Here is a 17,500-nt window from a genome sequence, read left to right as displayed (position 1 = left end):
TGGATGTTAAGGAAGAAGAGACATACATAGATGAGAATGGCTCCAAGATGACCCTGCAAAAGCAGTCCGTTCAAGGCGCAGTCAGCCTAGAGAGCTTAGTTGAGATGCTGAAGATTGCACTTTCTTTGCCATCTGGATCCAATCTGCACAACTCTGTTCTGCAGCTGGTTGAAGAGCTGGTGAAGTCCATGAAGGAGAACCTCTCATCGCCTGGAGGTGCCAAGACCCCGGAGGAGACTGGGGAAAAGAGCTCCACAGTGTCAGCCACCTCTCAGAGAATTTCTGCTGCACTCCCTGTGTCAGCCACACACTGTCTTTCAAGTCTTTTGACTGCCAAGACGCAAAAATCAACTGGAGTGAGTCCCATTGTTCCCATGGTACCCAAGAGCACCTGTGCCCCCACAGTGACCCATCCCACGACTGCTATGACTTCAACTGTGTCCCCAACTGTCAGCCTCTTACCTTTCACTGTGTTGTCTTCAGTGCCATCAATGCACACAGTCAGCTCAGGGCCTAGAGTGGCCCGTGTGGCCCCCATCACATCAATGACACCTGTTGCTTCCACCACGGTGGTCTCCTCTCCAGGACTTGCAAGAACAGTTCGTGTATGTGTGGGAGAGACTCCAATCTGTCCAGAGCCACCAAAAAAGAAAATGCGTGAACAAATTGTCCCCATGGAATACCAGTACATGCAGGGAGCAGGCATTAACTGCAGTCTGCCTACGACCATTGTATCACAAGCTGCAGAGAGGGCTGACTTTGCATCCATTGTGTCTGCACCACAACAAAAGGTAGTGGTGAGCCAGTGCAACACCCAGGCTACACCCATTTGTACAAATATCTCTGGCAATACTCCTGACAGTAACATTGGCAGTTCTGCTTCTCAAACAATTTTCAATACATCACCAGTTCAAAACAATTCCATTATTAACCATGTGATGAATGTGGATCAGCCAATTGGAAACTCAACACAGCAGGCAGTGTATCAGCCCATCAACCAAGGTCTGATGCAGACATTCAATGAATCGGCCAACCAGCATGTCAACCAGCCTATGGCTATGGATGTAACACAAACACTGATGACAACACAGAGCCAGACATGCCAGCCACCAACACATCATGCAACACAGAATGTATCTCAAGCAGAAGCTGACACAGGATCAAAGATAGTACCCCAGCACACCAACCAACAGCAGCCTCTGAATGGGTCTCCTGCCATGTCTGTTGTGGTCTCAGATCCTTTGCTGTCACAATCAACAGGTCTGTGCCAGCTGATGCCAACACAAGTGGTTGTGACAGCCACCACAACCTCCCACCAAGCACCTATGATCACCACTGTGCCAGTTGCCTCATCAGCATTGACAAGATCAGACCCACTTCTGTCACAGTCAAGCCCAGTGGCACCAATGCAACTTGGAACGACGACTGTCCCTGTAACCAGTCAGAGTCAACAGACAGACAATAGAAGCCAGGGGGAAGTACTTTTGAATCATAATGCAACAACCACACAAGCAACAATGCAGAATGAAGTCAGTTCAGCTATCAACCTCTCGGAAACTGAACTTCTCAATTACTTTGATCCAAATTGCTTTGACAATGGTAAGTAATTTCTGTCTGTTGTTATATCGATAGTATATTTACATGCATACAATTTCTAGTAAGTATTATAACTGAAATGTGATTTATTAATTATCATTATTAACCTGTTAAGTGTTACATTAGTTTGAATATAGGGTACCCCCAGAGGTTACAATTTTTTTTTCTTAGGCAAAACAACCCAAAATCAACCAAGAAACACAAATGAAAATATTTAAAGGGATCAGCATTCCATTTTTAAATCCCCACACTAGGCTCTCTGACTGGGACTTACCCACATCTCCCTTCGCTTCTGATACGCTTCATACACGGTCTTCCAGCATATTTTACATACAGCTGAATGTTCATTTTCAAAACAAAATCATACAAATAACATAAATACACCCTTTAGCAATCTCATGAGCCCCTCAGTGAACATACCTGCTCTTGCTTACATTATTTCTACATTAGTTTCTTTCCTTACACTATTTCTATTTACATATGTCAAGCATGGGAAGGTTGTACCCATGAAGTAGATGACCGAGATGAGGCAGCAGCACCTACAGTGTGTGGAGGCATCATCACTGCTTTCCTCGCTCTTAGAATAACCTTTGCCAAATACATAATCCCTATCTTTATCACTATCATCTCGGGGGTCATCACTATCAGTCTCCCTCGTCATCAATAAATTCTCCATCTTCTCATGAAAGCTATGAATGAAAAAGATGGGTATATACATCTAGGGATCGGCAGCATTTACCTGCCATGACTATAAGGACAGCTCTGGAAACCTTATTATTGCCCATACAAGGCAAAAAATGGGCACAAAAAACATATATTTGTAAATGTATTGTGATGTGAGAAACCTCTGGGTGTACCCAATGCAACCACATTATGTGATGTGAGAAACAATGGGTTAATGCTGTTAGTGTTATTACAGTTATTACCTTTATTATTGGTAGCAGTATTTCAATCATGGATAGATTCTCCAATCCAACTGAATCTTTCTCCTTCCAGTGTGAAGAAGCTGGCATCAAACCTGCATAATTGATTGGAGAGCAGCCCCTTGGCCAGTGGCCTGACCATTAAAGGGACCACAGTCTCCAGCAACCTGCAGCCCAAATTCTGCTGATGTGGGCTGGGGTGTGAAGGACCTTTCCAGCAAGCTTGACAGCTCAAAGGAGGATTGACATCCAGCCTGTTTCAAAAATGTTGAGGCTTGCTGTGTTCTCAGCTGTACACAGCAACCAATGACAATACTGGTGTGTTTTCAGTGGATGATTAATGAATGTTTACGGCAATATTGTGGACCAATGTAATAAAGATGTTCAGGTCCTGTGTAAGCAGAGATTGTATGATGGATAGGCTACCAGACCGAAAGCTAAAACATTTCTGATGCTGATAGGTTAGAACCAAATTGGTGTAAGATATGCACTGAATAATTTTACGGTAATTAAAGTAAAGTAAAAGAATGATAAATGGTAGTCCACTGCAGCCTGATCACACCTAAATAGTCTAATATGTTTTTTTTTTGTTTTTAGAAGTTTTGAGAAAGGAGTTTATAGGTTCAGGTATTAAACTCTCTCTAGAAACTCTAGTTTATTTAGAACACACATGAATGGCTTTTAAGGTTTTAAGGGTTTATATTATTATTTAGAAGACTTAGGTTAAGCCCACAATAAGCATTGTTATTTGAGATTTTTGGTTGTAACACAGTGCTTCTTTTTTGTGTTCAGCCAAGAAAGTCTATTGATTTCCTGGTACTTTCGTTCTTTCCCCTATCAGTGACTTTTATTTTCCTTTAATTATTCATTGATATTCAATGTGACTTAAAATAGGCATAGTATATGTACTAATTTATTTGATAACTACATGCTCAAAATGAGAAATGACAGCCTCATTCGTTGTATCGAGATTCGTTAAGGATTTCAATTTGTTTGTTGTTAGCTATAGGAGCAAGGTCCAGACAGTGTAGTCTTGTGGCGTTTTATGTCATATGTCTTATTAGTTTGGATTCCTTTTTTCTCTCTTTTCTTCACCTTTCTCGACTTGTTTTATCCTTCATTATTTATGCTTTTTTAATTTTGTTGTAGGTTTCTTTTTGTCTCTTTCTCTCATTTCTTTATTGACTATTATTCCACTTTTTTTTTCTTACAGCCATGTTTTTTTTTTGCTTATATAATTTTGATTTTTCTTCCATTTTGTCCTATTGTATGGTTCAAAAAAACGTTGGTTGGCATTTATGAGAGTATGTGTTGTCAATCTTTCTGCCTGGTCACGGAAATTGCTTAAGATTACACAAACAGCACTTGTGCTTGTGGCTTAATAAACTTAAAAGATAAGAGATAGATAAGTGAGTACTTTTGATTTAAGTACTTGTGATTTGTACATAGTTCTATACTTCAAAATTATGTCATATATATATATATTCATATATATATATAAATATATTGTTATATGCAAACTTATGTTTGTAATCAGAATTAAAGTAGTTATATATTTGATTATTAGTTAAGCTAAATAAGAGTTATAATTATTATATTGTACTTAATTTTTTTTTTCTTTTCTTTTCGTTTGAAAGACATCACTGTTTGTTATTTAGCAAGAGTATTTTCAAAAGTACTGAGAGTCAGCTACATATATTTAGTTTTAAGTATATTTTACTATAGTATTGCCATAATTGTATGTTAACCCAATCCTTGTTTAGGTTAAGAAATGGAAATCTCACCCTGTCTTGTAATTTGCATATATATGTATGTATCCACATGTGCATATATATGTATTACTTAGTCCACTGTAAGTGTGTCAGTGCTAACCATTGATTCTACACTGTATTGAGGGTTTAGTTCAGTGGAAATTTCAGCCCACTCCTCCATTACTGTCTTGAGTCACTAAGAAGGGGCAGTACAAATTAATGTTTGTGCAATATCTTTTAGATGTTCATTTCTTTGCTCTGTACATAGTAACATCTGTTGCCAAAGTTGTTAGTAAATAGGCTGATTGAAGTGTACCTTTGAATAACTGTTTTCTTAGGAGAAATTCTGTTGCAAAAGAATATGTGCTATTGAACAAGGGTTTTATGGCTTAGCATGTGTAAATTAGAGAGCCAACTTACTGTAAATGCTACTAATGAGTATTATTTTTCCATATTTAACCCAGAAGTGCTTATTTTGATACATGATACAGTTTCATTGCTATCCAGAGATGGCAGTTGGATTTTGAGTGTGCTGGTATTAAATACAATTTAGCTGGTACAATTCTTTTCATTCTTTTCTTTCTCCAGAATCTTGTTTTGATACGTCAAAGGTCCCCCCAAATGATGGCAACTTCTGTGCTCTCTAAGATTAGATTTTCCAGTTCGTCAGCAGCATTTTGTTTTCAAGGGCATAAGGAGGGACTCAATATTTTTTGGTCTTCCTATCCATTTTTGTTTACATTTATTAAAAAATAGAAAAAGAATGAGAATATTCCCTTTTTACTTTTACTAGATAAATAAAATGAAATTACTAATTAGATGAGACTAGTCCCTCCATTGAAATATTTTTCAAGCTCATGTCCCTTGATGAGGGATACACCTCATAAATGCTGGGAAGTGAGGGTTAGAAGGTTATTTTTATCTGAAAGACAATTATTGTTGCTATCAACTGCATTTTGATGCAAGTTAAAAATATCTTGGGTTTTTGTTAAAAGACAAACAATAGAAAAAGGCGTGGTACTCTTTCCTTTTTTTTATTTTGCTTACAGTTTTATATGTATACAATTTTTCCTTAAGCTTTTCTGCAATGGGAGAGCTGGGAAGTATATATATGTGGACCAACCTATTTCTAATATTCATCAGTATTTGTGCTCATCTTCATGGTTTCGACAGAAGACCTCACAGTATTCATTTGATGTTGTGTGGTCATGTCTTTAGGGAACATGATTAATTTAGCCAGATTTAACAGATTCTCTCATCCTTGTAGATGGGGTTCAACTCAACCTCTTCGTATGTTTAGAAACTGCCAGTATATTGTAGGCAATTGAAGAGTAGCATGTATTTTCCATGTCTTACAAATTCAATGGAATATTTAATTTTTTGGCATTTTCAACATTTTGACAGTAGCATATTTTCATATACTTTTGTATGGACTAGTATGGTCAAAGGCTTTTGAAAGCCATGTTTTATAGTACACAAGGCATGCATGTAATGGATGGATACTGTCACTGTTTTAGGGAATGTTGATCCGTGGAAATTGTATTATTACTGCAAAAGCATTTTATTGCAGTGACAGAACATACCATTGTTGAAATAAGCAAAGGAGTCAAGTAAACAGAATTTAAACGTTGACATTGCTGTGTTAATGCTGAATACCAATGTCAGGACAGCTGAGGCAACAGGACCATTGAGTTGGGAACAATTTAACTTTCTGTGTAAAAAAACAAAACAAACAAAAAAAATTTAGCTCAAATGTTCATAGTCATTGAGGTTCTATATAAATATAATAACATCCCTTTAGCTTAATGAAGGCCCATGATACAGCACCAGCAAATTTAAGATAATGATATGTACATGGTGTCTGCACAATCCAGTTACCCTTTGTTTAAACATTCACAGTCAGATAGTCACAACATGCTTGTGATTGCATTCTTACGTAAAGAGATTGTTGGATGATTGTTATGTCACTGAGCAGTCTCAATTCTAGTGCTACAAAGTTCAGGTGTATTTCAAAGGCAGTATTTAATGTAACTACAACAGTTTTGATATCCTGTTCACTCTCACTAAGCTTTGCTTTTGTGCTAAAGGATAAACAGGTAAATAGGTGCCGAGACAATATTCTTCATGTAATTCTAGAAATTTTTACAGGACATGAATACCAGCTATGCATAGGAATGCATTCATTATAGTCATGAAGCTTGTACAATTATGTATTTGGAACAATATGCTGCATCAATTTATTTTTGCCAGAAATTAGGTAATAGGAAATACAAAGACACCATGAACACATCAGTTTGTGAATTAATTCTTGAAAAGAAGTAGATGCTAATGTTTCATCATTTATTTTTCTTCTTTTTTGTTTTTTAACATATATATTTTTTAATATATATAACTCCTGCTTTCCTGGGCACTCTCGTTTGGATTGTGTTGTGGACCAAAACAGTAGTTGTAGTGTCTTCATGAACTATTAAAAATTGACAGTTAATTTCCAGCAGAGTTAATTTTAAGAAGACATTAGTATTATTTTGTAAATTCATTGAAGGCACTGCTTTTCTAAGCTTCTGTTGGTAGTTTCTATTCAACCATGCATAAATGGCTTTACAGATATTGGATTTGTGCATTATAATTAATAAAGAAATGGTTATATACATTGTGTTTTCCAATTAAAACCCTTATTTGGAAATAGTTACTAGTAGGAAGAGAGAAATAAGACAAATGCAAGTGCAAAAGGGGAAAAAAATTAACTTGAAGACATCAAATTAAATTATCTAATACACAGGTAAATAGAAATGTTCCAGCTGCATTTCTGCAATACATTTTTGGAGTAATGTGTTTTCTGAGACAGCCAGGATGATTCTGCCCAAGAAAAACCTATATTATTCCTAAATATTTTTTTTCATCTTTTCATTTACGTTTGTCATTTGCTAATAATTCAGAAAGCATAAGGACAAAGCAAATTAATATTGGAGTTTTGTCACCTTTAAAGAAGAAATTCATCCATTGTACACGGGTGCCTCAGTGAGTGGGGACCAAAATCCCTGAGCGGCAATCCTCCTGGGTATGTGGCTTACAGGTCTGGTCAACACAAACACTCACATGGTATCAAGACTCCTTGCCTTCTCTTTGTAATGCTATTACTCCTTTTTCATGTTTTTTGGTGTTATGCCATTTTCCAGGGTCAATATTTGTCAATTGTTATACTGTATCAAGGTGACAAGAGAGTTTTTATTACCTATCCAGGGAGTTAACACTGTGCAATAACTTTATTGACTTACTAAATATTTCCTTAGTCTTGGGTTATAATAAGTTGAACCTTGGGAGATCTGTTGAAGAAGTGTTTGAGTAATTCACTGAGTAACAGGTTCAGATGCAGCTAGTGTGGGGTCTGCTCAAAGACTGATTTCTTTTTGTCACACGTTTTGCTGCTCCCCCTTACTCTTATATCCTCTTCTTTTCATTGGTTCTTTTCCTATATTCACACTTCTTCATTAGCTCTTACTAGTCAAATGAATGTATTTCTATGGTTAGGACATGCCTATTCTCACTAGGACATGCCTTATCTCACAACAGTAGTCTGTTATCACCTTTTCCTGGGTTAGGTCAAAAGTTATTAGATGTATTAAGTTCGCCAGATAAGTCTTTCTTTGGCTAGGTCCTGAGTCAGGTCAAAAGCTATTACTAGTATCAAGTTTGCTAGATAAGTCTATGGAGTGCAAAACCGTGTACAAACAAATAATCAAGGAGACATGTGGTGTAGATCTGGGCAACACTTCCCGGGGTGTTTTTATTTCACTTGTTTCAACACAGACATTACACGACATGAGTAGCAATAAAGGAAGTGGGGGTAGACATTGAAGAAGACATTATAGTAGGAGATGGAGTGGAAAACGTTGGGAGAGAGTAAGAGGTGCATTCTAAAGGTTGAGTAACGACCTGAGTGGATAGAGTTGTCAGTAAACATCAAGGAGGGGGTATTAGTATCATTGGTCGGAGCCATGGTTAAAAGAGGGGCAGGGGTCGGAAAACCAACAAAATCAAATTCAGATACGCTAGTTGAAGTGGCAAGCCTTAATGCCCCTAATAAGGGTAAAGAATCTTTATTGTTAGCCATGGTAACCCTGAATAAAATGGATATAAAAGATGATCCAACAGAATCAATCTCGCTGCAGGGTCTTTGTGCACTCATGAAAAGTTGACCTCAGCACCCAACACTTGGCAACAATTTCCCATGATGAGACTTTCCATTTAACCAAATTTGTTGATGACAAGACGCCCATGTCGCCTGTATCCAATGGCTTTACCAAAACAATTTTTGGGGTGATGAAGAACCACACAATGGATGAGCAACAAACACAGAAGAATCAACATGTTCCGAAGTAATAGGATATTAAAAAAAGGAAGAGAAGATCAAGCAATATGACTTTTAATTGTTATCTGCATTGAATACATTAAAAAACTACAATAAAGTGCACATACTTTCAATTAAAAGAATATTGTAAAGTAAATATATTTTTCACTTTTTCAATAAATTTAATCAAATATTCACTTTTATCATACAGTGTTCATGATAATATTAAGATGAACACAATATCAATGAATAATACTTTTTCTTTCTGTTACAGAATAAATTATTCCAAAAATAACAAATCCCCTATAAAACAGTTGTGATACAGGGCATCAATCTTGTTAACTTAGCCAGTCACTGGGCAATTTCTCAAGATCTTTCTTCAAGTATGTATGAGTATGTATGTATATAAGTATATATGTATAAGTATATGTATGTGTATATGTATGTGCATGTGTATGTGTATATGTAAATCATCATCATATGGGAGCTAATGCAGACGGGGGTGCATAGCCGTATCCACCCTTTGCATGGCAAGCTGCTAGACAGGGACTTGGCCCATCTTAAGCTCCTCATGACAGGTTTGATCAATCTACCCAAACCACAACTTCCTAGGTCGTCCCACAGGCCTCCTCCAACCAAGGCAACCTGATGGGCAGGATCAACCTGAGGAAAGCGAACCAGGTGGCCGTTTAGCCTGAGTTGGCGATTCCAGATTGTGATGATAACAGGTCCTGTGCCAGTCTCACAGTGCAACCGTTGGTTGGACACATGATCCCGCCAACAGTAACCCAAGATCCGGTGCAAGGACCTTTTATATAAGGCATCAAGATGAGACTCCAAGACACAAGATAATGTTCAGGTTGCACTACCATACAGCAAAGGGTATTATCAGAGCCTTGAAGATGCATAACTTAGTCCTTCTGCACAGGTACCAGCATCTCCAAATACTCTTGTCGAGAGAGTTCATGACCCCTGCTGCTACGCCAATCTGTCTGCTGACTTCCTGGTCTGACAGCCTAGAATTATGAACTACACTACCAAGGTATGTAAAGCTCTCTGTGACTTCAATGTCCTTGCCGCAAGCACATGCCGACTGAACAGGTTTTCCTAGCAAGTCCCCAAAGTCCTGGATCTTGGTCTTGGTCCAGGAGACCTCTAGACCCAAGGGCTTTGCTTCATTACTAAATGCATCCAGAGCCACCACTAAGGTTTCCAAAGACTCAGATATGATAGCAACATCGTCTGCATATTCAAGATCAGTAACCTTGATACTGGCCAGACTTGCTCCACAATGACATTGAATAGTAGCTCTGCCCAGTATCCAGTCCATGCAAGTGTTGAAAAGTGTTAGTGCAAGGACACAGCCTTGCCTCACTCCTGAACTAACAGGAAATAATATCGACAGGCCTCCACCATACTTTACAGCACTTTCACTACCAGTATATAGACTTACAATTAGTCTAATAATCCTTGTTGATATTCCCCCCAGTCTCAGGATTACCTAGTGTGACTCTCGATGCACCGTATCAAACGCCTTCTTGAGGTTGATGTAGGCTGCAAGCACCTCACACCCAAACTCACAACTGCGCTCTACAATGACTCGAAGTGCAAGAATACGGTCTATTGTGGACTTACCAGGAGTAAATCCAGATTGCTCCAGCCTCTGGTGCCTCAGTAGGTCTTCTGTGATACATCTCAGAAAGATGTGAGCAAGAATCTTACCTGGTATACTGAGCAGTATGATGCCTCGGTGATTGCTGCAGTCCCATCGGTTCCCCTTCCCCTTTCCAGAGAGAGATGACCACACCCCTCAACAGGTCAGGAGGAATGGTAAATGTAAATGTGTGTATCTATATATGTGTGTATATGTATGTGTATGTGTATATGTGTGTGTATATGTAAATGTGTGTATCTGTATTATGTATGTGTGTCTGTGTATATGTATATGCATGTATATAATTTAAATATACATATATATATATATATATATATATATATATATATATATATATATATATATATATATATATACATATATATATATATATATATATATATATATATATATATATATATATATATATATATATATATATATATATATACATATATACACACATACATGTATATATATGTATGAATGCATATATGTATGTATATGTATGTGTATGTGTATATATACATATACATATAGACAGACACACACACACACACACACACACACACACACACACACACACACACACACACACACACACACACACACACACACACACACATATATATATATATATATATATATATATATATATATATATATATATATATATATATATATATATATATATATATATTCATGCACTTCTACTCCTTTCAAATTCTGACACAACACATGCACAAAAAAACTAATCATAAAAGAAATTAAATAACAGTAATATAAAAATACAATCTCGTGTTTTCTTATGTACAAAATATTATATACATATAAAACCTGGTAAGACAATATGGTAATTTTATTTTCAAAAAGTAAAAATAACCATCTTCACCTTTGTACGACACTCCACACAGAGACAATAATCAAGAAAAAGCAATATTTGACAGATATAAACTGCAAAATCAGGGAAATCTGTATGACCTAGAAATGCTTTGATCCAATAATCTTTTTATAATGGTTAATGGCTGAAACGAATAAATGAGCTAGACATCTAAGGTCATATAGCACTAGGATAAATTATTGGTTGTGAAAAGGATAAATGAGTTAACGATTAATACAAAGAGTTTTAAATGTCAAAGATTATAGTGCTATAGGATAGTATGACGGGGAAAAGGGTAAAGAGGGGGTGCAAATAAAATAAATTGGAGATAATAAAGGAAAAGGTTAAGGGTATAGGGTGATTAGACAGAATGGGGTGTATCTGTTGTTGGGGAAGCTATAGCAACATTGCTTTAAGGACAAACTGGTAAAAGAGCTGATATGAAATTATCAGCAGGTAATACAGATAGAGATGACTGTTGGAGAAGTAGCAGGAGAAGTCTGGGGGATGGGATAAGGGGACTGAAGGAGGTGAAATATCAGGAAGAGCGTCAGGTGGGGAGGAATTCGAAGGACACTGTTGCGACAGAAGGGATTCACAAGAGTATCCAGGAGGGATAGGTAAGGATAATGGAGGAAGAAAAGGGAATGGTGTAAATGGACAAGGATAGGATGAGGTTTGTTGGGAAAGAGTAAGAGGAAGAGGGGTAGGGGGAACCTGCAGGGGAGGAGATGGATATTGGCAAATACTTTGAATGTAGAGGGACTAAGACTAGAAGGATTGGAGGGTGGATGATGGAACTGAACATTATCTTGGACCAAGTCTAGGAATTTTTGGATGTCTTCAAAAATTACCAGAAAGTATTTGGGTAGGGAGGTCTGAGGTGCGAGAAGAGGGGACAGATGTTCGAGGAGCTGAGGAAAAGGAGGGTGTAGGAGAGGGTGTGGAAGGCAAAGATGGAGTAGAACATTTAGGATGTCTGGTGCGACATGTAAAGTGAGGGGTAGGAAGGGTAGGTACTGGAGATGTGGTAGAGATTGGAGTATCTGGATTTAGAATGGAAAAGGGTTTTCACTGCGGGATAGGGAGAGTAGAGGTAGGATGGTTCAAGGTACAGGGAAGAGATATCAGGGGAGATGCAGAAACAACTTGTGTATTTCAATGTGTATTTTTAAAAATCTATTCTTTAGCTGCTTCAATTATGTTAAACTGATACCTTATTGTTAACTTACCATTGCAAAGATGAACAAAACAACATTACTGCAAATAAATTGGGTAGATTAAAACATTTAAAAACTATATTGTGGGGATGTGGCAACTGGAAAAATTAACATTATTTCCATAAATACTACTACAGGTGTCTCTACTCCTTCCTTAGGATGGTGATGCCCAGCCAGTTTCTCTGTATCCTTAACTTCCTTGAAATACTTCAGGAAAACAACAATACCAACAGAGGAATGGAATAATAACTGAGCAACAAAGTTATATGAAATCCTTAAATGCAAAGTTTCACTATGCCATTGCCTATATCACTTTTACTTTATACTTACTGGTTAGGATCACAGACACTGTAAATGTTCTTTTCTTCAGCTAGCTATGTCTACTATCTATGCTAATTTTCCTTTTAAGAATCTATAAATCAAATTATGGGATGAATTCCTATAAAGAATTATCAAATCATGACATTTAGCTACTCTAATAAATCGAATAAAAAAGCCATAATTGGCCAAGGACTGACAAGTATTAAAAGAATGTTTACAAAGAAGTCTTATAAACTTTCACAAGAAATGAAAGGAGAACTGATTCACCTAAGGAAATACACTCACTTTCTTATGCCATATTTACAGGTTTCGATTCTTCTCCAAAGTTCTGGTGATATGATTCATTCTAACATCTATATTACTTCCTCAGTCCCTGACCATGTGGGAGATCACTGCTTGGATCTACATGAATTCAATTTTAAAATTAAGACTGTATGATGAGATTTTCTATTTTCTATACAAACTTCTTACTGATGTAACCAAAGCTAACATAATCTGGCTTGTGACTATCTTTGAAATATGTAAGGGAGTTGTTACAGTTACACATCATGAACAAATATAATTTCACCAAAAAAGAATGTAAATCCATGACATCATTCATAATTCATCTTACATGAACATCATTAATTTACCACAGAACTACAGCCATACTTTGGCATAAAAAAATATCCTAAAAAATTGTCTCATGCCTAATGTTCTGATAGTAAATATTATGAAAAGTAAAAAACAATAATCAATAACCAAAACACTAGCATCAGTCAATAAACTTCTAATCACATCATCAAGTTCTTTAGACAAGTGTGCCTCAGTGAACAATCTGATGACATGATGAGCCACAGTGTGGTTCAAAAAACTATGACTAGTAAACAACTTTTTACAAGCTATACAGTACATGGTCAATAAGCATGTAAGCTAACAATTTCATCATCTGCAAAAATCATAGTTTTAAAAAGCGAAAAATCCCAATTCTCAGGAGGAGGAGAAAGAGGAGGAGAAGGAGAAGGAGGAGGTGGAGGAAAAAGAAGAGAAGGAGGAGCAGAAGGAGGAGGAGGAGGAGGAAGAGAGGGAGGAGAAGGAGAAGAAGGAGGAGGAGGAGGAGAAGAAGGAGGAAGAGGAAGAAAAAGAAGATGAGAAGAAGGAGGAAGAGGAGAGGGAGGAGGAGGAGGAGGAGGAGGAGGAGGAGGAGGAGGAGGAGGAGGAGGAGGAGGAGGAAGAAGAAGCCTTTAGGCAATGTGACACAAAAAAGTGAGAAAAATATATTTTGTACAATTGCTTGAGCAACAGATCTTAAAAGCATCAGAAAATATATGGTTTATGAGAAAATGAAACTTTGAAAAAAATGAGGAGGAGGAAAGGAAGAGGGAGGATGAGGATGAAGAGGGGGAGGAGAAGAAGAAGGAAGGGGAAGAGGAGGAGGAGGAGGAAGTGGAGAAGAAAAGGGAGGAGGAGGAGGAGTGGGAGGAAGAGGAGGAGGAAGAGGAGGAGGAAGAGGAGGAGGAGGAGGAGGAGGAGGAGGAAGAAGAGGAGAGGGAAAGGGAAGGAGGAGAAGGAAGAGGAAGAAGAAAAGGAGAGGAAGGAGGAGGAGAGTTGGGAGGGAGGCGAGGAGAGGGGGGAGGGGAAGGGAGAGGAAGAAGAGCAGAAGAAGAAGAAGAAGAAGAAGAAGAAGAAGAAGAAGCCTTTAGGCAATGTGACACTGAAATACACAAAAAAGAGAGAAAAAAAATATATAATTTGTACAATCGCCTGAGCAACAGATCTTAAAAACATCGGAAAATATATGGTTTAGGAGAAACTGAAACTTTGAAAAAAATGAAGACTGTAAACACAAGAATAAACTTTGAGCACTTCACACAGGTCGTAAAATGATTAATAATGTACGTTCATAAAATGCCTACAAACGATCAGTTAAAAAAAACTTTCGTTGATTTTTTTTGCATCAAAATAAAATCACTCAACATCATATAGTAAATACACATTATGTGAGGGAAGATAAATTACTTTCACAGCACAATTCTCTTTGGAAGTTGGAATAACTCCAGTCCCATTTCTCTTTCTTAAATTAGCAAATCTAATGGAAGAGATGTCGTTTCATATCCTATATGTTTATCTACTTATTTACTGATATACTATCTACTATCTCTTCTACAGGTTTATTTTTTTTGGAGTGGGGTGGAGGGAACAAATATTTTCTGAAACAACTATTACTAACTCTACCATCAAGGAAACTGCCGTGGACTAAATACTATACATGAGTGAGATAACTACCATACGCCCTTATCTGAATGCTCATACGCAAAACCTGACTCTCACCTTTTATATCAACGCCTGGCAAATATGAACGCTTTGAGAACTTCCAGGGCTCAATACAACTCTCTTTGTTGCCACAAGTCGAGGTCGAAAAATGTTACAATTAGTGTTCTGTCATTGAAGATTGTCTTTGAGAGGATATAGTATGCTTCCTCTGCATCTGAAGCCTGGTGATACTGCACGAAGAAAGCCCCGAGTGACACTTCCAGGTGATAGTCGATGACATCACCATGCTTCTTGCACAACTGCAAGAAATAATTCTCCACAACTGCAAAAAAATATTCTTGTTTTTACAAAGAAGACTCCTGTAATTTATACCAGCCTAGAACACAGCTCTCTAGTATACTATGATCAAAACATAATGTTGCAATCTTCACCCATACTTCTAATAACACATAAATAATTGCAGTACCACACATGCATCAAAAATGTTTTAATTCAGTTACATTAATTCATCAATATCATTCAAGTCTCCATACAACTTCCAGACCACATATTACTTACCTTTACCTTCAGGAATGCCCTCCAGCTGGTGGGCATCTGACACATTGAGAACACGCAACACAGTGGTCCGAAGTAGTGACAAATCATGGAAAGTAGGACGGTAGGCCTGGGCTAGCCAGGGGCTACTCAAGAGCTCTCGTGGGCTGGCACGGTCCTCCGGCGAGATTTGTAAACATCTGCAAAAGAGAGTGAAATCATAGGTAATGTGCATTTCTCATCAATAGCTTCTGTAAAACTTACTTTTAATGCAAAAGGAAATTGATGTACAGTGTCTGATTGAAATAATTTAACAGGCCATGCTATAATGCCTGTATCTACTAAAACAATTATCCCTCTTTTCATTCTAAAACCAGATGACTATACCCACTTTCAAATGCAAAATGTCCCGTTTTTACAAAAGCAGATTATGAAAACTGCAAACACAAGGAAAAACAATAAAACACACAACTTGTTCAAGAGTCATGGCTCAACCCCAAAAAAAAAACTAATCTAATCTACATAATCTGCCCTGTTTCTGGCACTGGTGGATCTCTAAAAAGTAAAAAGATACTAAAGCTATTCATAATAAAAAGTTCCTCACCTAGTTATAAAGTCATATGCTCCATCCAAGAACTGCGGTGAATAGTTGGCTGCACTGCTGGCAAGTGCTGCTTTCACTGCCTTATTGACATTAGTCTCACAAAAACTAGGGAACAACTGGCAGCCAACAATAGCCTGCAATTTATAAACAAATGATATAATCAAAGGAAGATTTGCATTTAGTAGCACATAATATTGCCTACCATTTCCAATTTGTTTCAAACATACCCACCCACCCACCCACCCACAGTCACACTCACACTTACACTCACACACACACACACATAAAAGAAAAAAAAAGAAGAAAAAAGAAAAGCACTCACTAAACAGACATTTTGATATTTTTGGTAGGGGTAAATCAAACTAAAATCAGCCTTCATAAATAAAATTGTTTCCAACAGAATACCTGCAAATATTCCTCACACACACACACAATCCTCTATTTCCACCATACAAAAATTGCCTTCAAACACATCAACACACTGCCATCACAAACTTAACACCTCAACAACATAACATAGTCTCAACAACAGGAAAAAAAAAGTTATATCAACCTCTGCAACGATGCATCCTGCACTCCAGACATCCGATGGAATTCCTGGCCTGACCACAGCGGGTGTGTCAGAACTGCTGATCTCTGTTCTCTTTTTATTCCAGTAGATGCTCTCCGGTGCTTGGTACCCTAAGGGAATTTGTAAATGCTTTTATTATAAAACTTGGTACTCAGTATCCTTAGGCCTATTGTACATGTCTATATCATATCCTGCTGTAGCGTCTGAAATATAAGGAAACTGAGAGTTTTATCTCTGACTAATTTCTAAACAAAGGTAACGTGTCTGTAAATGAAGCTGAACATTAAATTGGGAAAAAAATATTCTGTTTTGGCTCTATGATTAAAAAAGTAACCCCTAATGTGGATTCATATCAAACATATCCAATTCTCATGATGCAAAGTGATGTCTTCCAGTTCTCGACAACGTGGATTCTGATGGCATCAAAAATATCCCCAAAATAAATAATTTTTAGTTTTCCTTCATTTGCTAAGCCTTTTCAAACATATCCAGTTAAGTACAACAACCAAGCTTCAAATGCAACAAAAACAAACATAATACCAAAGAAAACGACTGAGCAAATAAGCTTCATGAATGTGAGGTGCACTATGCAGCACAGACAAAATTGGGAAGTAGCCAAAACCTGAAAGGGTTAATGACCATCTGTGACTTTAAACTTAGATTACGAGTTTAAAAAATATATATGCCAGAAAGAAAATACTGATGAAGATCTGCAGAGACAAAACACACATCCGAGATAATCGAAAGTAAGATAACATAATTTTACAACAACAATAACACTATTATTCTGCTCACCTTTACTCTGAACAGCATGCGTGAATTTCTCTTTCGTTGTGAAACTCACA

At 37.3% G+C, this 17,500-nt stretch overlaps 2 protein-coding genes across 6 annotated transcripts in view; one reads left to right on the top strand and one right to left on the bottom strand.

Moving 5' to 3' along the window:
- Positions 1-6,918, top strand: part of NFAT (NFAT nuclear factor) — a 204,474-nt gene extending 197,556 nt beyond the window's left edge. For all 5 annotated transcript variants that reach the window (XM_070145014.1, XM_070145011.1, XM_070145010.1 and 2 more), the window contains 2 exons: positions 1-1,599; positions 2,593-6,918. The exon at positions 1-1,599 is cut by the window's left edge and continues 231 nt beyond it. In XM_070145014.1, coding sequence (XP_070001115.1) covers positions 1-1,599; positions 2,593-2,597 — 1,604 coding nt within the window. In that variant the 3' untranslated portion in view covers positions 2,598-6,918. The remainder of the gene's footprint in view (positions 1,600-2,592) is intronic.
- A 7,405-nt stretch (positions 6,919-14,323) lies between these two features.
- LOC113806317 (serine/threonine-protein kinase Kist) overlaps positions 14,324-17,500 on the bottom strand; it is an 18,661-nt gene continuing 15,484 nt past the window's right edge. The window contains exons 8-12 of the mRNA XM_070145156.1: positions 17,451-17,500; positions 16,638-16,765; positions 16,085-16,218; positions 15,505-15,680; positions 14,324-15,268 (exon numbers count right to left, since the gene is read on the bottom strand). The exon at positions 17,451-17,500 is cut by the window's right edge and continues 105 nt beyond it. Coding sequence (XP_070001257.1) covers positions 15,054-15,268; positions 15,505-15,680; positions 16,085-16,218; positions 16,638-16,765; positions 17,451-17,500 — 703 coding nt within the window. The 3' untranslated portion in view covers positions 14,324-15,053. The remainder of the gene's footprint in view (positions 15,269-15,504; positions 15,681-16,084; positions 16,219-16,637; positions 16,766-17,450) is intronic.

Source organism: Penaeus vannamei, chromosome 33, assembly GCF_042767895.1.
Source record: "Penaeus vannamei isolate JL-2024 chromosome 33, ASM4276789v1, whole genome shotgun sequence".
In the NCBI taxonomy this organism is placed as follows: domain Eukaryota; kingdom Metazoa; phylum Arthropoda; class Malacostraca; order Decapoda; family Penaeidae; genus Penaeus; species Penaeus vannamei.
Note: the sequence above shows the minus strand (reverse complement) of the source record. Positions and strands in the feature narration are given on the sequence as shown.